General features: G+C 46.4%; 1 protein-coding gene across 1 annotated transcript in view; it reads right to left on the bottom strand.

The window, feature by feature from the left end:
- Nucleotides 1–1,493: 1,493 nt before the first annotated feature.
- Nucleotides 1,494–21,995, bottom strand: part of POLR2F (RNA polymerase II, I and III subunit F) — a 53,338-nt gene continuing 32,836 nt past the window's right edge. The window contains exons 2-5 of the mRNA XM_085601325.1: nucleotides 20,262–20,331; nucleotides 19,127–19,257; nucleotides 11,476–11,547; nucleotides 1,494–2,012 (exon numbers count right to left, since the gene is read on the bottom strand). Of these exons, the coding sequence (XP_085457451.1) occupies nucleotides 1,922–2,012; nucleotides 11,476–11,547; nucleotides 19,127–19,257; nucleotides 20,262–20,331 (364 nt within the window). The 3' untranslated portion in view covers nucleotides 1,494–1,921. The remainder of the gene's footprint in view (nucleotides 2,013–11,475; nucleotides 11,548–19,126; nucleotides 19,258–20,261; nucleotides 20,332–21,995) is intronic.

Consider the following 21,995-nt stretch of genomic DNA (forward strand, 5'->3'; position numbering starts at 1 on the left):
TGTGTGTGCAGGACTGGGAGGGGTCATGTGCATCTGAAACTGCGCACCTGCACCTGACGGATAGAAGGGATAGGCTGAGATCAAAGCCACCCGTCACTTTGGTATCAGAGCCAGGACGGGGGTCAAGTGGGACGAAGCATCCTGTCCAGTTAACTCTATCAGATCAAAGTCTCACATAGGGTTTTCATGGGCATCAACCCCTCCGACCCGATACCCACACAAAAAAAAGTGCAATGAGACCGCCTCATGAAAAGAATGCTTTGATTGAAGCAGGTACAATATAGTCAGAGTCTTATTCCCCTCAGTATCCAACTATCTAAAAATGAAGGACAAGTTACTGATCTACAACATTAATGCCCTTTCATGGGAATAATGTAATATAGAGCACTTTTACATGAGAGAATCTGTTCTCAAAATGTCCTTAATGTGTCCATCTGCAAGCCACCATGGCAGAATTAATTTATCTTTTCATGTAAAAGGAAGCAACTGAAAATCATAATATGGCCTAATGAAACACTAGAGGTCTCAAATCACAGTTCATGAAGCCTTTTTAAAAGGTGGAGGCAAGGAAGCGGAGGCAACAGCTTCATGAAGCTACAAATACACAATGCACCATTAAGGTAGCCACTATTCCATGGTCTCAAAAAGCCCCATATTTGACGTTAACTCATATCATTTAGACAGACTTGAAGGATCTTGATCTAACCTATATTACTATCCCGAAAAAATATAAAGGCAAGAACGAACATTTGGGGCCTCCAGACACGGCGAAAATATGTTTTCTACATATATGGGGGACGACCCACCGCCAAGATATAACAAGTTGTGGCTTTAGCTGGGTCTTGGGTTTTCTCCCAAGAGTTGGCGCACATAAATGTCACGTGATGTACTGCTGCTGCACAATTTGTTGTTTGAAAATGCAATAAAAAGATTTCTTTTTTACATTTTTTTAAAAAAAATAACTAACATTCATTTTGGTTAAAATTTCTTGGATGCCCCCCAAGTCCCTTCTACTATTTGGCTCATTTGCTAACACTACATATTTTAATTTCTCATGGAATTTTTAAGAAAAAAAGTAACACAGAACATTGCTTTTGGACCTTTTTTAAAATGTCCCTATACCCACGATTTCATATGAAATGTTTGGCTTGCTTACTTTGTTTTAAGAGACATGTTTATTGTAGTAAACTGAAAAGCACTACCACATCTGCAATACAAAATAACTTTCATTAGGCCTGGAGTTTGAACGCCCATCTTAAATAATGGATGCCTGGAAAAAGTTGTCAATGAACTGGTTCATATTAATTTGTTAAGCTGCTAAATGTAGTTACTGATCCAAAAATTCAAACTGCAAGTTCTAGAAGGGTAGAGTGGGCTCTACATTACTCCGTAATAACCATCCAATACAAATAATATTGGAGGACTCCAATACACCACAGAACAAGAACATATTTTACAGCTTGTTGACTTCTGAAAGAGAAGAGTACAGAATAGTATTTCCCAAAATAAATTTTAATCATGAAAAATCTGTGTTAAATCTGTACATGAAAGGGCATGGGCATCATCGGCACAGCAGACAAAAGTGTCTCAAGATGAGTAGGTGTGATAAAGACGTCAGCCAGTGAACAGTGGTAGGTTTTCTGGAGGCGAGGAAAAGCAACGATTTTAGGGCAATGGATGCTCGGTTGAAAAAGGCTTCCGAAGTTGAGATGATGCTCTGAGGAAGATAGCCGCAAGGTAGAGTAAGACTTCAGAAGGAAAGGACACGACTTGAAGAAAATGGCCACATGTTGGGAAAAGGACACAACTTGAGGAAAATGGCCGCAGGCTGCAGTAAAACTTCTGAATAGGAGATAAGCAGCAGAGCAGAAGATGGCTTCTGAAAGTAAAGAAAGAAGGGTTGCCTTAAGTGATTAGGGCTTCAGTCTGTGATGATGAGCTCGTCCACACCCCAGTCCTCGTAGCTCCCATCAGGCAGGTACCGTCGGATGATAATTGGGATCTTCCGGGCTCTGAGGGGGAAAAAGTAAAGACTGGAAGTCAGACTCACATGCAGTGTTCATCAGGCACACCTTCGATATTGGCCTAAAAAAAACACCCAAGTGCAGTACCGCACAAAGCATCAGGCGACTCGATCACACTGACACTGGCTACGGAGAAACAAGGAGTCAAGTCCATGAATATGGCAAAGGAAAATTAGGAGCATATTAGAAGAAAACTTGATAAGAAAGCTTTCGTTTTAATGCAGGCAAGTGGAGAGTTAAGCACACGGAACTGAGAAACATAGAAAATCTGAATAGAATGGAGTTTTAAATGCCATTAAACAGGAGAGGGATCTAGGGGTTACATCGGACACAATGCCCCGTCTCTCTTTAGGCTGAACCTCCATATTTGGGTTGATCCTACCATGAGACAAGTCCTGCCTCTCCTTTTTGATTCAGCAACCAGGTTCCAATTGAAGGAAGATCTGTCCCCATCACAAAGCCACAAATTAACACTCTACGAATGAGTAAACTTGAAAGGTTTAGTAGTGAGACAACTGCAGAGCTGCAATTGTTGGACATATTCCTCAAACTAGAAAATAGTTTACCCTCTATAGACATGCACCAGCCTCACTACACAGAAGCAGGTAGTCTTCTCAGCCACACAGAGCATAAATAAAATCTTCCCACAAATCTCTGCAGATCCACTCATGAAGCACCTTTCAGCTACATTCTAGCATCCTGCCTCACGCCGTTCAAATCTGCCTAGCAAAACATGATCACTGTTCACCAGCCATCCTGTGCCTCTAAAGTTTGTCCTTCAAAATCCTTGGACCTTGCGTCTCATGCTTGGTTAAACTGTACTCTGAAAACTCATCTACTAAGCCTTTAAAACACAGCCAGGCGACTCTCCCAGGGTTCCCCCTTAACACTCCATGGAAACCCATATCTCTAAAACTCACCTAAGGCCCGCTTCCGCAAATACGTATATTGTGCAAACATGTTCCTAATGCATATTTGCCCTGCATAAAATTCACTATTAACGATGCTGTGCTGTGACCTTTCTTTCATGCTACTACCCTTCTTCTTATGTACAGTTTTAACTCTCCCTTAAGCACATCTTTTATAAAGGGTTCCTAGTTACAATAAATGCACAATTCTGGGAGCTAAAAGTTTGATAGAACAGCTAGACAGAGCAAATGCAGTGGTAGGGTGCAAAGGAAGAGATTTAGACAGTAGGAAGGGAGAGGTGGTGTAGAACTCTTACAACTCAAACAAAAAGCGTACAGTTAAAAGGGAAAGGTAGCAAGACAGAGTTGCAGCGAGCCAGCGCCACAATTTGAAAACTAAACAGAAAGCAGGTGCAGCACGTAAAGACAGATAAAAGGGATGGGGTAAATTGCAGAACGAGAAATTAAAACAAGGCGCAATCTTACACAAAGGCTAACTTGAAATCTATATCTTTTCAAAGCACGGGTTTCACAAACAAAAAGTGAAGACCAGGGGGACAACTCCGTAGTACAAATACACAATACCCGAAGGGAGCAGGGTGAATATCACCCAGGAAGTCACACATCACATTCTGTGTGTGTCTGGTGGTACTATAGAAGAAGTGGAGATGTGGGATATAACCTTGCGTAGGCCATTCCAATTATGAGAACCATTTCATCCGATGGTAAAAAGGACCTCATGAACCTTAGGGAAGTTCAGAGAAACCAGGACATTTACCAGAACTAGAATAACAGTTGGGAATGCCAGCTAGGAAAAGAGAGAGGCATGGGCACAGGAAATGCAATGGATGCCTTATGACCTCATATTTTAGTGTGTATTGTGAAGCTCTCAGCACTCACAGGATTCATGTGGTTCACTCATCCAGTACCCCTAGGTATTCGGGCTGCAGAGCAATCTTTGAACATAGGAGACTGTAGTCCTCTCAGGGACAGAAAGGAAAACAGAGGTGGCGTCAGCATGAAGAGAAACTGATCCTTCTTGGGAATAGGACACTTTCCAAAAGACACTGAAACAGGATGCTGCACTTCAGGCCTGCTATATCAGCATGCCACTGGGTTCTCCCTGACGAGCAGTCGCACTAACTCCCCCATGAACGGTGATCCCCTCTCAGCCAACCTTCGTCCGTATGATCTTCAATGGAGGACCAGGTATTGGCTGCGATTATCCCTGGCTGCAAAGGGTCAAGCAGTAGCATCAGACGGAAGGACTTCCCAAGGAGCAGCCAACAAAGGGTGAGCCAAACAATGTTACCGCTCCTGCAGAGTTTTGACTGGGACTCCATTAGTGCCAATGTGAAAGTCAGATGCCAGGCTGGGTACCAGTTAACTGCCAAGAGAGACAAACACTACCCTGTTGCCATATCAGTGCTTCATATTGGTTCTCGTATGGTGTGTGGCCACTCATAAGACGTTTTCAGTCAACTATCACAAAACTGCTGATGCAATGTCTACTCTTTGGGGGAGCACTTACTTTTGAGGCTTTGTCTGATCACAGCTACCAGTTCCTCAGGGCACCTTTGACAAACTTGAACCTGCAGGTAAAGTAGTGCCAGCTTCCACTCCCTCACCAACGAATTGGTGCACAGAGGAGTCTGATCCTCATCAATATGTAGAAAGTGGGCAGAGGGTGTTGCTCCTTCAAGCTCCGATTCAGCCGATGCGAAAGATGGCTTCTGGATTTAAATGCTGGGTCCGATTGCAATTGGACCAATCAACGTAGAGAATACATGACCCCCACCACCCCGCCTTAAGGTGTACGGAGCTTCAAGTAATGTAAATGCACTCTGTTGAGGAGAGCCAGAAACAACATGAATGAAACAGGACCCAGCAAGACTAACTTGTAGGTACCACTGTGTGAGGAAGTTGAAGGAGATGAACTTAGAGAGTAGGAATTACTGCAATTTGTTCCTTTGTGCAAGGGGAGGGAGGGAGCAAGGGAGTGATTTAATATATATTTTTTTAAACTCCAAACATTAGACCATTATTATTTCCTATGTTAATAATAGCAGCCAGGGAGCCATTCAACCAGTTACTAACACCCTGGCTGTTATTTTGGCTAAACTTTGCTAAACACAATGTCAATTAACTGCTCTCATCCATTATAATCTCTTACTCCATTCTACTCCAATGGCAGTGTCAAGTCTTAAATCCAGAGCAAGCACCTTCCAATTAGCCCCAGAGCAAATGCCCTTTTTAGAGACAATTGTCGTCTATTAACCAATCTCCTTCAACAGCCAGTAAAGAACAGGGTATGAGGCGCCTTCTCAGAGTGGGCATCCAATCAGAGGAGATCCATCTACATGAACCTGGAAGCGAGTCATAAGGCAAAGTGTAGGAAAGTGGCCCTTTTTGACATGGTCACCCCCACTTTCCGCCAAGTATTTGATGTGATTTCGATTAGAAATGCTCTGGGTTCCTGCTAACCAGGACCCCAATGCCAGATCTCTTTCCCAAAACTGTACAATTGTCTCTCCCAATTGGCAATACCATTAGAACTGTGTAAGTTCCTAGTAAATGGTACCCCTGGTACCTAGGGCCTGAGGTACTAAAGAGGGTTTCTAAGGCTGCAGCACAAATTGTGCCAACCTACGGGACCTCTCACCAAACAAATGCCAGACTGCCATTGCAGGCTGTGTGTTTTGGTGCAGACAAAAGTGAAAACACAAAATGACATCCCTGTGAACAATGCCCCCCAACTCTGCATGTGATATTTGTAAGTCACCCCTACAGCAGGCCTGAAAGCCCTATGGCAGGGTGCTTAATATTACACGTGCTAACCCGTTCTATTACTACCAGTGCAAGTGACCAGGGAAGCCATTTTATGACATGTGCTGGACACTGGAAAAAAGGAGTTCCCTCGCGACATGATAACATCACTGAAAATATGGATGTTCGGTATCAAACATCTCGTATTAATATAACCACACTGACTCCTGTGATGGATTTATTAATACATGCACCCAGAGAGCAACTTAGAGGTGCCCCTTGAAAACCAACCAGCCTCTGGTGTGTTGGCAGCCTGGTTTCTGGCAGTCTTCCTCCAGAGACAAGTGTCAGACCCACAAGGTGAGAGCCTTCACTCCCAGGAGGTCAGAAACAAAGCCTTCTCGGGAAAGGTAGTTTACATCCCCTCCCAAAGGAGGACCTGCTGATTGATTAGCCTTCCTAGGCGGGCAAGCTTCTAAAGATACTGCCTTTGAAATGCGAATCTGGCTCCCCTCACAGGGAAGTAAGTAGACCCCTTTCGTACAGAGCCCTTTGGCATCTGGTCAGGTGGGAAAATGAGCTATTATGTAGGCGTGCCCACCCGCAGTCTAGTACCAACCTTAAGGTGGCCTAACATGATGTGGGTACGACTTTTCAGAAGTGGCCATCTTGGTGACGGCAAACTTAAGAACTCTGGGAAAGGGTTAAGCCCACTTCCCACAGGAAGTGGTCATATAAGGGGCATAGCAACCCCCAGGGGTCTGTAGGCCATTGGCTACTACCCTATTTTTCCCTAATGCCCAGTGGCGGCTGGTGACATTTGAAGGAGGTAGGCGTAAAATTTGCAGTGGAGGGGGTTGTCCCCTGTGAACATTTTCAAAAAAAAGAGTGGGCAAATGGTGCATTTTCAAGCAAATTTGAGAAAGCAAGAAGGTTAATAAAGCAATTGGGAGTGCAGTTATCACATAAATAAGCCGGGCCACCGCACTGATGCCAGCATGAGCATCCAGCCTCTAGGGCACCTTCATGCATTCCAGAGAGTGCCCACTTTAATATTCTTTCAGTCGCACACAGGGCTTTAAGTGGGATGAAAACACTAAGGGGGGGGGGGGGTCTCATAGGGGCGTGGCCACTGTAATTAAGGACGGGGCTTAAAACACTTAAGTTAAAAATCTGTGCATAGCATAGTGTGCACCCCACTGGTATTTTGCTGCTGCACATACATCCAGATATATACCACAAGTAACATTACACCTACAGCAAGCCAGGACTATTGATTGGATTTGTCAATGGTTGTAAATTGCATAAGATAAATAAGCAACAACTATGACTTTGTTGTATATACTATTGAAAATGCTTCCGTTCTTCTGGGTGAGGTTATGGCCCAAGGCTAGAGCTGCTGACTTTCAAGCTGAGAAAGCAGGTTCGAGCCTCACGTGGGTCAACACCCTGTGATTCTAAACAATGAACATGTCAAAAACCTTAACTCTGCAATAGTACAACCCGTCACTGCGTTTGATGTAACTTCAAAAAAGACTTGTTTTTCAGTTTTATATAGCACAAACTTGGAGCGCTTTACATGAGCACCAGTTACCAGGACATATAATGTGTCCTAGTAACTTGTGCTCATGTAAAGCGCTCCAAGTTTACGCTATAAAAAACTGAGAAACGAGTATCTCTACTCACTATTCGTCGGTCTCAGACTCTGTCTGAATCCTGATGAGGCCTCGCATCGGCTCAGGGAAGCTCTCCTCTCGACTATCTCTCCGCGCTCCCTATTGTGTAATGGCGTATACCTACACACAAAGTGGGGGGGGGGGGTGGGGGGGGGGGGAGAGGGGAGGAGGGGGAAGAGGGGGAAGAGGGGGGAGAGGGAGGGAGGGAGAGGGGGTGAGAGGGAGAGGGAGCAGATTGACCAATCACTGCATGCCTTCACAATAAAGCAGTGCAGTGATGGGTGAATATGCTCCCTTGACATGCCCAGTCACAGGCTCTGCATTCTCTGCCTAGAGACGCTAAAGCAGCCAATTCAGGCGCTGCTAAGCAGCGCCTGGATTGGCCAGGGCAAATTGCCGCCCATCAGGAGACCGGGGGACAGCAGCCAGGAGCCAAACATGTGCATTTAGCGCAGGCTCCTGGCTGCCTGAGCTGAACTTTGCTGGGCTGCGGAAGTCACACCTCCTGTGGGCGTGACATCTGCAGCTTAGCAAAGGTCCCTAAATGCCCTCCCCCCAGTGATGAGGGGTAGCGTCACTGATTGCCTCGCATCTGGGCGCTTCAGTTTTAAGCCCTGCAGCGCCCAGGGTCGAGTGTCAATCAGTGACACTTCACAACAGAGTGGGGTGGGGCCAGCAGTTTCACTGACCCCATCCCACTCTGTGATGACGTTGGGACTGCTGCCTTCCCTCATTGGCTGACCTTAGGTCAGCCAATGAGGGAAGGCAGCAGTCCCAAGCCTTCTGAAACCTCCAAGGCAGAGCTGGCTGCAGGTAAGTGTTTGTTTTTCTTTTAAACTGTTTGGTGCATGCGTGCGTACGTGTATGTGTGAATGTTTGGTGAAGTGTTGTGAATGGATTTGTTTGTGTGTCTTTATGTATGAATAAAGGTTTGTTGAAGATTGTTGTGAATGGATGCGTGTGTGCGAATATATTGCTTTGAGTGTTGTGTATGTGCTAGAGTGTGTCCCCTCCGCCCCCCTCCCTACAAAACTTACCGGCCGCCACTGCCGACTAACCCGACATGCGCAGTGGTTGTTGACTGCACTCGCACTCATTGAGAGCTCCTAACCCCTCCCCACCCACCTAAGCCAGGCAGAGTAATGAAGTGTGTCATCACATGTGACGTGATGATTGACTGGAAAGAAACCAGCCCGCGGCTGAGACTGCTGAATGTTGCGGTGGACTGAGTGAAGTACAAGTAAACACTACACTTATTAAAGATATAGATATATATATATATATATATATATATATATATATATATATATATATATATATATATATATATATATATATATATATATATATTGATCAAACCCCCTTCAGGTAAGCAAGGAGAAGAGGCCACTTCGGGGAAGTCAGGGAGTCCTTTATTAAAACAGCATGTGCATAATGCATTTCGGCAAAAATGGCCTTCCTCAGATGCGGCTGTTTCTTGGATGTTGCTCCGCCCCCACCTTTGAATGTCCTGCAACAACCTCATTGGAGGAAAATTAATGACCCCAAATCACCTGGTCACACTGCCACTGCAGTCCATGGTGGACTCCATTACCCAGAAATCACTGTTTCTGGCTCAATGTTGCGAGGGGAAAGGCAGCAGGAAAAAGGTGCATTATGAAAGGACGGGACATCCAGCGCCGATGTTGTCAGGCTCCCTTGGGTCCCCTTGACGTTCCAGCCTTGGGTGCAGGAATTTTGCCGGGCTCCGAGACGAGATGAAGAAACGCTCGAATCCTCGTGAAATCACGAACCACCATAGGTAGAAGCCTTTGCTCAGCCGGACCCCAGGGCGGACAGGAGTTGATCCGATACCTCGGAAAAGCAGTTCAAGCTGAAACAGCTGGTGCCAGCACTACTCCCGCCACATTCAGGAACGGTGCCTCTTAAAGCGCCACTGGCAGACGCGCAGAATTCATGATCAAACCCCCTTCAGGTAAGCAAGGAGAAGAGGCCACTTCGGGGAAATCAGGGAGTCCTATGTATATATATTGATATCACAAACATTTTTTTCCACCTGGGGCAAAATACAAGGGGGGGGGGGGCGCCTAAACGCCGTCGGAGAGGAACCGCCCCTGACAAAGTCCCCAAATTCAGTATTTAAGGGAGCACCTGGCACCAGAAAATCTGATCCTGCTGACCTGAAAGAAGACGACAAATGTGAAGACATGCTACTGCAAGAACAGAAGACCCAGCAACTGACTTGACGCCAACCCTGCCTGCCTGCTGACTTTGACAATTGGGCAAAAAGACAACCTGTCCTGCAGCTGCTGGGTGCCCAAAGACGGGAAGATCTGCCAGCACTTCTACCAGGAACCAACACCTCCTGATAAGTAGCGGACATGCTTCCCTGCATCCTACAGGCATCCAAAGTCTCCTGAGAGGACTTTGTGGCCACAGAACCCAGATGCCTGAACACATTAATGCACCCATCACTCAAAGCTCGAGTTGAAGCGGGCCAACGGCATCATTGTGGTCCCCAAGCCCTTCTGAGACCAAGTTTACTGTGGTTTTGCCCCCAGTGAACTACCCGAAATCGCCTGCACTCTGCACGCAGGCCCCCTCTACTACGACTGCTCCCAGTAAGAAAACTCAACTCCTAAGCACACCTCTGCATCTGCTGCGCCTGGGCCAAGGTGAAGAGGACCAAAAGTGTTCCTACGCCCGAGGATTGTGAAGTCAGAGCCCCCTGTTGGTTCAGCCCAACTGGCCTCCCAGCCAAAGCCTGCAACCTCTTTTCGCAAAGACCGATCCCCATTGAGTCACACTGGGCATCTGTGCACCCAGCCTCCCTAGTGCCGCTGGTGGTGTTCTGCTGGTGCTGCCTTGGACCTTGCTCACCACTCGCCTTAACTCCTAGAGATTGGTCCCGTAAGTCGCTGTACGGTACCTGAATGCCACACTTGCTTTTTGTCCCTTAGGATACCATTGCAGCTTCTGAAAACTGCATTGTTGACTTTTTAAATACAGAAGTATTTCTTTTGAAAAACGTACTTACCTGAACAAAGTGATTCTGCTTTCTAAGCATATATAAAGATACCTTTTATTTTTATAAATTGGTGTAGATCTCCTTATTGAGTCATGTTTATTATTTATTGACTAATGTGTGTATTTGCTGATGTCTTGCACTCCTCTCTGATGAGCCTAAGCCTGCTCGACCACTTTACCCCCTAAAAGAGCACCTTTAGATTGCTAGAGCAAACCGCTGTTCACTCATAAAGGAACCCCTGGACTCTTTGCACGATATTTCTCATTTTGATATATCATATATAGAGCCAGCTTCCTACACAAATTGTACGGATGCATCAGAAACTATATACTGTTGGTTCATACAAGATGTTAATGCTGAGAAACATGGTGGAACCTTCAGCAGATAGTTCTGCAACACACTTTCTAAAACACAAAGTGATCAAGCGATTATCTTTTCCTGACATTTTGTTCATTATATTATATTTTGGTGGGATGGAATGTAGCTGGCACACTGCACTCCTTTTGTCAACAGACGTACCTGGGTGTAACTAATCGAGTGCTTACTTTCAAAATAACCTCATGCTTAAAGAAATGATGCGTTCGATTAGTCTTTATTCTCCTCACAAATACCAACCCTTTAGGAGGTTTGATACTATATTTCAGGTGGGGTTGTGAATGACCAGGAGCCACAATGAATACTACAATTCTGCGTCACATGTGACAAAACACTGCACAGTTGTTACTAAAAGACCCTAAGGATAGATTTGATCTAAACCTAAGCACTCAAATAGAACAGTGATGGGAAATGGCAATGACATGAATGTTAAACAAGCACTGGCAATGCCAATAGGTCTCGCTTTAAAGGAACCCTGTATGGTAATGGGAAGAAATATAAGTAAACAGCATGGGAATAGATATCAATTTGCGTGAAAACAAAGAACTGTATAATAATATTGGTGTAGGTTAAAAGGTCAGGTGACAGCTGCACTATTAAGCCAGACCTAAAAATCCAGGCAGGTTAACGACATCTCCTTCTAATCTGCTTTAGGCACAGTGCTTTTTCACAGGTTGACATCTCCTTCCCACACTTACTTCAGCTCCTTCATGGCGATGAGCAGTGGGTCCGTCTCTCCTTCCAATTCCACCATCACAGGAGCGCACATCCTATGGCAGAATGAACAGAAATATTAAAGGAAATCGTTTAAAGCAATATGTATACCTTTTTGTGCATGCTCAAAGCTGCAAAGTGCCTCCAAGACCTCATTGAGCAGGAATTCATGTTTTATCACAGTGTCTGCAGTTAATTTCCATAACACCAGGCATAATTTCAGGAGCCCAGATTAAGACAAGAAAATAAGACGTATACTAGATGTGTTGATATAGATGGACAGTTGGAAATGAATAACGAGCTATATTTTGTTTAGCTTATATCTACTTAAAAACATAAAAGGCAAAAAACCTGGCACGATCTTGCCCTGGCTTAATTACTGCAATGCTGTCTACCCATCTTTGACATTGAAGCTGCAGAACATGGTGGTTCATCTTCCAAACACCCTACACAAGTACAATCTTCAGTGGCTGCCACTAAAGCAGCTTCCTTTTACATGAAAGTGCTGATCTGGCCCAGCTTCCATTGCTGGTAACATAAAACCCACGCGTTCTCAAGAGACCCCAGAGATCGAGCTCCCTCACTTCAAGGAGCACTCTGTTGAGATAGAGTTTACAGGGTCTATGACACACAACTCTTTAATGCCCTTCAGCTTCAACTGTGCCACATCGCTCATTGCTTGCTATTCTGCAGAGCTCTGATAAAAGGAATATGCTACTTACCAGTATGCATCTGTTCTTGGCATGTAGAGCTGCAGATCTATACACTGTGCATAGATCGCCATCTGGTGTTGGGCCCGGATGTTTGCAGTTTGTTTTTCTTCTTGGACAGTGTTTGGAAGTCACAAGTTCGGTGACTCCTCCTTCGGTCCGTACTGCGCATGGGCTTCGGCTCCATCCTCAGATTATTTTTCGCCAGCAGGGAAAAGATGGAGCGTAGTGATAATAGTAAAGAAACCCATGTGTGTTGTATCTAAATAAGATAGACTGGAACGGATACAGGTAGCCGGGGAGGCGGGTGGGCGTGTATAGATCTGCAGCTCTACATGCCAAGAACAGATGCATACTGGTAAGTAGAATATTCCGTTCGAGGCATATGAGCTGCAGATTATACACTGTGCATAGATTATATAGCAGTACCCAACCCTAGCGGCGACCACCGGTATCCGTTGCAGTGGTTTGAAACAGTGTCTTTAATACAGCCTGGCCCACACTAGCTTGTTGTTTGGTGTGCACATCTACACAGTAATGTTTTGTGAAGGTGTGCGGTGTTGACCATGTGGCTGCTTTGCAGATGTCATCTAAGGGTATGTTCCCTAGAAACGCCATAGGAGCCCCTATCTTTCTTGTAGAGTGGGCTTTAGGTGGAACAGATAATGTGCTTTTTGCTTTGTGATAGCAAATTTGTATGCATTTTACAATCCACCTAGCTATCCCTGATTTTGAGATGGGGTTGCCTTTATGTGGTGGAGAGAACGAGACAAACAGCGGTTTAGTCTTTCTAAAAGATTGCGTTCTTTGTATATAGTAAAGCAAAGCCCTTTTAACATCAAGTGTATGTAGAGCCCTTTCTGCAACAGATTGAGGTTGCTAGAAAAAAAACGGTAATTCCACCGATTGATTGAGGTGGAAGGGGGAAATGACCTTGGGCAAAAATTTTGGATTTGTGCGAAGTATCACCTTGTTGTGATGTATCTGTAGAAAGGGTTCTTGTGTAGTGAACGCTTGTATTTCACTAACCCTTCTAAGGGAAGTGATAGCTACGAGAAAAGCTGTTTTCCAAGTAAGGAACTGTAGCTCACATTTATACATTGGTTCGAAAGGCGGTCCCATCAGCCTTGTAAGAACTACGTTTAGATTCCACACAGGTGAGGGTGGTGCTCTGGGTGGAATTACTCTTTTAAGGCCTTCTATGAAAGCTTTAATAGCAGGCACTCTGAAAAGTGATAAATGCTGTCTGTTTTGCAGGTAAGCAGCAATTGCTGCTATGTGTAAACGGATGGATGTGTATGCCAGGTTACACCTTTGTAGATGGAGCAGGTAACATATGATGTGCTGTATGGATACATCTAAAGGGTTGATTGTATTGTTACGGCAGTAAATAACAAATCTTTTCCACTTTGCAGCATAGCATGCCCGAGTGGTAGGACGTCTGGCTTCCCTGATAATGTTCATGCAATCAGGGGGAAGGTAAAGGTATCCAAATTCTAAGATTTCAGGAGCCAGATCGCAAGGTTGAGCTGAGCTGGGTCCGGGTGCCTGATCTCTCCATGGTTCTGGGTTAGGAGGCATGGGGACAGGTGTAATTTTTGGTGTGGTACCACTGAGAGCTGTAGTAGTGTGGTGTATCACGGCTGCCTGGCCCATGTTGGAGCTACCAGAATGAGTGTGAGGGAGTGCTGTTGTAGCTTCCTTACCACTAATGGAATTAGTGGGAGAGGCGGAAAGGCGTATGCAAATTTGCCTGACCAGTTCATCCATATCGCATTGCCTTTGGACAATGGGTGTGGGTATCTGGCGGCGAAGCTTGGGCATTTTTTGTTTTTGTGGGTGGCGAAGAGGTCTATCTGAGGATGCCCCCACTTGTGAAAGAATGGGTGAAGAACTTGTGGATGCAGTTCCCATTCATGCATTTGCTGCGTTTATCTGCTGAGCAGATCTGCCATGGTGATTTGTATCCCTGGGACGTGTTGTGCGAGGAGAAAGACTTTTTGCGGGATTGCCCATCTCCATATGCTCTGTGCTAACCGGGAGAGCTGTGGAGAGTGTGTCCCCCCCTGTTTTTGAATGTAGTACATTGCAGTCATATTGTCTGTGCGAATGAGGACTGCCTTGGCTGAGACTTGCTCCTGAAATGACTTCAGGGCTAGAAAGATCGCCAATAACTCCAGATGGTTTATGTGGAGTAACTTTTGTTGTGGCGTCCATATACCTTGCACTGTGAGGTGTAATAGATGCGCTCCCCAAACCGGAGAGCGATGCGTCCGTTGTTAGAATTACCTGAGGAACCGGGTCCAGGAACGGTCGCCCTTTGGAAAGATTTGTGGTGTTCCACCACTGCAGAGAGCGATGGGTGCGACCGTCCACCAACACCAGATCCGTCAGCTGCCCCTGGGCCTGGTTCCACTGGCGTGCTAGGCACTCTTGGAGTGGACGCATGTGGAGTCTTGCATGAGGCACTATGAAGATGCAAGATGCCATCATCCCTATTCGCTTCATAAACACTCTTGCTGGGAGAGAGTGCCGAGGAATGAATCTTTGACGCAAGGCTTGTATGCTTGCGATTCTGGCTGAATTGGGATAGGCTATAGCTTTTGAGGTGTCTATAGTGGCACCGAGGTATTGCTTTGTGTGAGACGGTATCAGCTGGGACTTTTGGTGGTTCACCGTGAAACCTAGCTGGTGAAGTAGTTGGATGGTAGTGTTTGTATGTTGCACACATTGGTTGTAGGACGTGGCTTTTATTAGCCAGTCGTCCAAGTAAGGGAAGACGTGAATGTGTTGTCTTCTGAGGTGTGCCGCCACTACTGCGAGGCATTTGGTGAACACTCTTGGACTAATAATGTTGGCCGTCCACTACAAATCTGAGGTACTTTCTGTGAGAAGGGTGTATTGGAATATGAAAGTATGTGTTTTTCAAGTCCAGTGTGGTGAGAAGATCGTTCTGGCAGAGGAGTGGGAGAACTTGTTGGAGAGTTACCATGTGAAAATGGTCTGAATGTATGTATGCATTTAGAGGCCGGAGGTCTAGAATGGGTCGTAGAGTCTCGTCTCTCTTTGGTATCAGAAAGTACAGAGAGTAGACCCCTACATTTTGTTGATTGATGGGGACCTGCTCTATAGCCTGTTTTTGCAGGAGGGAGATTACCTCTTGTTTGAGCAATGTGGTATGTTCTTGCAACCTTGTACGGTGCCTGGGTGGAATATTTGGGGGGGGGGGGGGGGGGGGGGGGGGGGTGGATGTTAATTCGAGACAGTACCCTGACCGAATAATTTGGGTCACCCATTTGTCTGATGTTATGGTCTCCCAGGTTTGAAAGAAGTTGTGTAGTCTGCCCCCGACTGGAGTGGAATGGTCTGGGGGGAGTGGGGGAAAGTCATTGTGTGGGCAGTGTGGCAGAACGGGCGGTGCTGGTTTTGCCCCGGTCTTTATTATTGTTTCCTCTATATCCACCTCTTTGATAGCCCTTTGTGAAGGTAGTCTGAGGAGGGGACTTGTAGGATGTGGAGGCGTTATCGGCAGAGTAGCCCCTGCCAGTGCCTCGAAAGGAGGCCCATAGACTTCGCCGTATCTGTATCTTTTTTCATTTTTTCCAGAGCTTCGTCTACTTTTGGGACAAATAAGTGTTGCTGGTCAAAAGGGTGGTTTAGTATAGATGCTTGTACCTCTGGCTTAAAGCCTGAGATTCTGAGCCAGGCGTGGCGGCGAAGCAGAACACTGGTGTTTATAGCCCTGGAAGCGGTGTCTGCTGCGTCAAGTGCACATTTAATAGAGGTGTTGGTAATGGTCTTTCCCTCTTGTATTAGTTCATGAGCCCTATATTTATATTTTTCTGGAAGATGTTGCATGATAGTCTCCAGCTCATCATAGTGCGCTCTGTCGTACCTTGCCAACAGCGCTTGCGTGTTGGCGATACGCCACATATTGGCAGCTTGCGAGGCAGTGCGTTTGCCTGACGCGTCTAGGAGCTTGGATTCCTTATCGGGTGGTGGAGCCTCACCCGATGACTGAGAATTGGACCGCTTCCTAGCTGTGGATACCACTAATGAGTCTAAGGGTGCAGGTCCTTTAATATAGGCAGGATCTGTGGGGGCGGCCTTATATTTTTTCTCTATTCTGGGGTTTAAGACCCTAGCCCTGACTGGGTCTTTGAAAACCTCTGCCGCATGTTTGGTCACCCCTTTAAGCATGGGTAGTATGGCAGTAGATTTATCTGCGATGTCAAAGGTATCGAGTAGGAAGTCTTCCTCAACTGGATCAGTGTGTAACTCCACCCCATGATAATGGGCCACCCGTTGTAACAAGTGGTGGAACCCCAAGGAGTCCTCTGGTGGAGATGGCCTGGATGGATAAAGATCATCCTGAGGTACATCTGGGACATCTGGATTATGATAATCCTCCCATGGGTCTGGTGTTCCCGGAGGGGTGGGGTCTTGTGGGGCATCTGTTGGATCATAGTATGGATCCCCTTGGTCATCAGGGTCTGGAGACGGGGTTGGAGAGCGATGAGGCAAGGGTGGAGAAGGTGGAGGGGGCGGAGATGGGGGAGGTGGAGGAGTAGGAGGTGGAGGCGGTGGGGAGGGTACTCTGAAAGGGGATGTGGCAGAGTCCTTCCGTTTTGGCGGTGGAGGAGGAGCTGGTTTGTCTAAATGTCTTTTCTTTGAAGACAAAGTCAAATGTCCAGTCTTTGGATCTTTTGTTAAAGTCTTTTGTCGAGGATCTGGCGTGAATAGTTCCTCCGGCACCGATTGATCTGTTGGCGCTGATGTTTTCGGGGCCGACGGCTTCTTTGGTTTATCTGTGCCATGCTTTTTCGGGGCCTCCGATTTTTTGTTTGGTGCCGAGGCAGGTTTCAGCATGGGAGTTTCGGCGCCGAGGGATTTATGTTGGGTCGGCACCGAGAGGCCAGGTTTCGACACCGATGGCTTCGGAACGGAGCTCGGTGTGGTTTTCTTCGTGCCGAAGGGTGTTTTTCGGCACCGCTAGTAGGCTGGCTCGAGCCCGAGCCGCCGGGAGACTTATGATGCCTCTTCACCGGGCCCGAAGGTGGGGTGATGGAAGTGGTATGTTTGGTTTTGCCTAGGCCCGGAGGCGAAGGTGTAACCGGAGTCTCTTTCGGTGTGGGCGCGGGAGTGGGAGGGGATAGAGTACTCACGACCCTCTGCGCAGGTGTGATCTCCTCCACGTCAGAGTCGTCGGCCTCGGAAGCGCTGACGAGGTCGTCTTCCTGTTCGGTGTGCAGCTGTCCCGAAGCTCCGATGTCTTCTCTGAAGATGCCGAGGTCGAGGAGTGCGCCATGGTGCGTCTAGCTCTTCGATACCGAATAGTCTTTTTCGATCGAAAAGAATTGCAGGCGGGGCAGTCTCGGGCCTCGTGTTCGGGAGAGAGGCAGAGGTTGCACACCTGATGTAAATCGGTGTGGGGAAATTTAGACCCACATTTAGGGCACTTCTTAAAGGGAGTCCTTTCCATCGGCCGAGACCGGAGTCGAGATAGGCCCGAAGGCCGCCGCTGATGCCTGGAATCGAGGAAGTGCCGAAGAGAGAGATAAAGAAGATGATTTTGTCTGAAGAATCTCGATGGACGAGGATTTTTCGTCGAAGGTCGAACTGGTAAGGTTCGAAGCCGGAGCACGAAGTATTACATCCGAGCCCGATGGCGGAAAAAAACAATCTGAGGATGGAGACGAAGCCCATGCGCAGTACGGCCCGAAGGAGGAGTCACCGAACTCGTAACTTCCAAACACTGTCCAAGAAGAAAAACAAACTGCAAACATCCGGGCCCAACACCAGATGGCGATCTATGCACAGTGTATAATCTGCAGCTCATATGCCTCGAACTATATATTTTGCTAGCGGCATATTTTTGATGCCAGTTTCATTTTGCATTCACGTTTTCCTGTTTTTCATTGCCATTTCAGTGAGTTGTGATGAGTAAGCTCATAAATAAAGAGGAGCAGAGGTCATTTCATGTAGCATGGAGAGTATAGTTATGCATAGATCTCAGACCATTAAGCGTACAAAGGCAGAGAGGACTTTTTTCTTCTCCAGTATAAGAGTCGCTCAGACATATCACAGGTACAGCATTAGCAGTCACAGTGCACAAGAAAAAATATACCACATGCAGTGCATCTGCTTACACACAAACACACATACAGACTGCAAATCGCGCAAAAGCAGCACATGATTTATCCGGAAGCACTAGGACAGCTCAGTCCTGCAGCACAACAAAGGAGATAATAGTGTTGTGGGCAACACATTTGTCGCAACGCTGCGCTATGACCTGGACTGGGCACATTGCAGACAATGTGCCACAAAACAAATAGAGTTGCTTCTTTACTTCCATCCTCCCCCTTCTGTATGCTCAACAGTTCCTTAACCAGCACAACCACCTAGCCAAAGGATAAATGTCACACAGAGTAAATAAAGACCCTCTCACGAGCCCCATAGTTGCATCCACTATAGGCTCGGACACCTAACCAATCAACCACCAAGATCTCGAATAATAGAAGCCCTTCTGCTCATGGAAACATGTGGCATTACTTTGCATTCAACAGGATCTGATCCAATGGCTTGCCCCACTATGCTCTGTGGCAATATGCATTTGTAAACAGCAATGAAGGCACTCTTTGCAAAGAGTCAAATTATGTGAATCTTTGTTTAACCCCATCTCTGAAAGTTCAACCACTAGTTCTCCCCCAAACCCAGCAGAAGGCCTGTGCGAGTGGAATAAACAGACAAGACGTTTCCTTAATAACCAGAGCAGGTTGTATATTGGTTTCAGAGCAGATATACAACCTGCACTGAACAACCTGCAAAGCACAAGTGCTCATGACGTGGATACATTCAATATGGGCATCTAGAAGCAAAAAACGTAAGCAAACTGTAGGAGACACGGTCCAGTAAAATTACTTACGCGATCTGAAGGGCGCGTGTTCCCAGAACCCGGGCACGCTCATACTTGGTCATGTAGTTGGTTGTGATTCGCTTTTGGTTGGCTTGCTGCCCTTCTCCAGAGGGTAAGATTTCCACACGCTCATGGTCTTCCTGGGTACAGGAAAGAAGGAAGATATTGGGGATTTTGAGCCACATGGAAAGTCTAGCCCCATATCATGGACATCTTTTATTTCTTCAGACAGGGGAGGTAGAAGCTGCTGAGGGGAGACTGACGTAACGAGGAGTAAAGCATGGTGTATAGACAACTGAGGAGGGCAGCAGCAAAGAGGAGAGGAGCGGCTCCAGAAATGGGAAAACAAGGGAGCACAAGAAGAACTGCAGAGCAGACCAATACACGAAAGGCGGACTAAATATTACAAAGGAGAGATGGGGGCATGAAGGAGGTGGGGTAACATCTGACAAAGGTCGACAGAGTGGAGAAAAGGGGTGGGGGTACCAAGAAGTGCAAGGGAGAGTTTGGGGGAGGAGGTGGGGTTAAGACACAATCAGAGAGTGCAGACGCTTCACAGAGAGAAGCTGTGGGCAAGGAGTAGAAACTGCACAATAGGGCAAGGGCAGAAAAGTGAACAAGAACAGAAAAAATACTGTTTAAGGGAGACTACTGAACACAGAGGGAAAGAAGGGAGGCCAGGAAATGCTGTAACATGGATTTACCGACTAGGCCGAGCAAGGATAAAGAGGGGAAGGCAAAAGAGTAGGGAAGTAGAACACTAGACAGCAATAAGAGGACAAGCGTGTCGTGCAGAGCAGGAAAAAGTAGCAACAGCAAATATGTTAGGAGACAGAGGGGTGACGGTAAGACAAGCAGAAACCACTGAAGCAAACATTCTACTGAATCTAACTAAAGGCAATTCATGTTATCTGCATGAATTTTCACTACAAAGAAAGTTTGTTGCAAAGCTATTTGCAGCATTAAAATCACATTTTCCAAACAGTGACGGGCTTATTTGGATTTCTAGTGGCTAAAAGAGAAATGAAAACTTGAACGAAACGGTATTGTTATTTTGAGTGCCTCTGACCTGTTGCCCATGTATGATCTATAGTGCAAGTACAATGCTTTCAGTGTGGTCCAAAGTCTGATGCATCTAACATACCTCCTCTGCATTGTCCAAGTCATCGAGCCCTTCATCCTCCTCAACATCATCAAAATCATCTCCATCAAAGCTGCAAGAGAAGGAAAATAATTTAACCACACGAGTCAGAGTGAAAGTTTATGAGGAACAAAGAATGACAAAATGACCAGCCCTCAAAGGTATCTCCCTCCACCCTATGATCCTGCCCATTATTGCATTGTCTCTCTATACTTTGCCATTATTCCTTATCCCCATATTGCTACCTTAATTCTTATTTATGCCTTCGTACTGGCTCCCCTCTCTCAAGAGCAATAACTTTAGAGCAACATACTTGCCACTTCCATTCTCCACAACAATAGAACACACACACACATACCGGTTCTCTTCATTTAGCTTGTCAAAGTGTTGAGCTCTGGCATAAAAACAAGTCCTCCAAGGACTGGCAAAGTTAATAGGTCTGGCATGGGCTGCTGACCGTTTGAGTTGCGAATGCTTAGTTTGTGCATGGCTTTTGTATGAAGGCAAGCCATATATGAAAGCAAAACGATACCAAAGGGGATGATGGACAGAGCGCTTGAGCAAATCAAACACTCACCCCCAGTCAACTGATCTGGGTTTAATCCATCATCATTCTTTAGCTCACTCCACCACCCCAGTTCAGACATGGCCATATGCAAATCAGTCTGACCCTGTACCTCATGGGAACAGTCCAGCCCGAACTGCCAAGCCATGTCTTCCCTGGACTGGAAACAAGCAACCTGGGACCGGTTTTGGGTTCATAACCCTCATCAGCCAGGCTATCTTGAATCCAGTGGCAAAGTGAGCAAGGGACCCACGTCTGGGCATACCTTGCCAAATTTGCATATGGCCATGTCTGAACTGGGGTGGTGGAGTGAGCTAAAGAATGATGATGGATTAAACCCAGATCAGTTGACTGGGGGTGAGTGTTTGATTTGCTCAAACGCTCCGTCCATCATCCCCTTTGGTATCGCTTAGTTCGCCCCAAGTTGGCAGGGTATGCCCAGACGTGGGTCCCTTGCTCACTTTGCCACTGGATTCAAGATAGCCTGGCTGATGAGGGTTATGAACCTGAAACCGATCCCAGGATGCTTGTTTCCGGTCCAGGGAAGATATGGCTTGACAGGTCGGGCTGGACTGTTCCCATGAGGCAGAGGGTCAGACTGATTTTCATATGGCCATGTCTGAACTGGGGTGGTGGAGTAAGCTAAAGAATGATGATGGATTAAACCCAGAACAGTGGACTGGGTGTAAGTGTTTCATTTGCTCATCATCCCCTTTGGTATCGATATATGAAAGCAAGCAGTGTCAAAAAGGCAAAATATATAGATATTTTGATATAAAAGCACATTTTGCACCATATAGAAAAGAATCAGTCTTGTTATCCCCCCGACCTTAAACGTTAGTACATGAATTGAACGTGGCTTCACTGCAATGTCATGAAGGACACAAGCACCAAACGTATAAAGTTTAGCAAACCTAAACGCTGAAGCATACTGTAGCAAGTCCCCAAGCATGCTACCAGAAGGCTTTTATATCGGATAATGAAAACCCTCGCTAATCACTCAGGTCTTCAAAAGGAACAGGGCCCTACTAAGGGCAGTCTGATGTTTGCCAAGGCAAAAAGCTGACACACATCAAGAGAGCCCCGAACTGCCTACTGTGCATCTTCAACTGCCGAGAGGAGGTTGGCAATAGCAAGAGCGGTTACTCCATGGCCATGAGTGCTGGTATATA

The sequence above is a fragment of the Triturus cristatus genome, chromosome 4_2 (genome assembly GCF_964204655.1).
Source record: "Triturus cristatus chromosome 4_2, aTriCri1.1, whole genome shotgun sequence".
Lineage (NCBI taxonomy): Eukaryota > Metazoa > Chordata > Amphibia > Caudata > Salamandridae > Triturus > Triturus cristatus.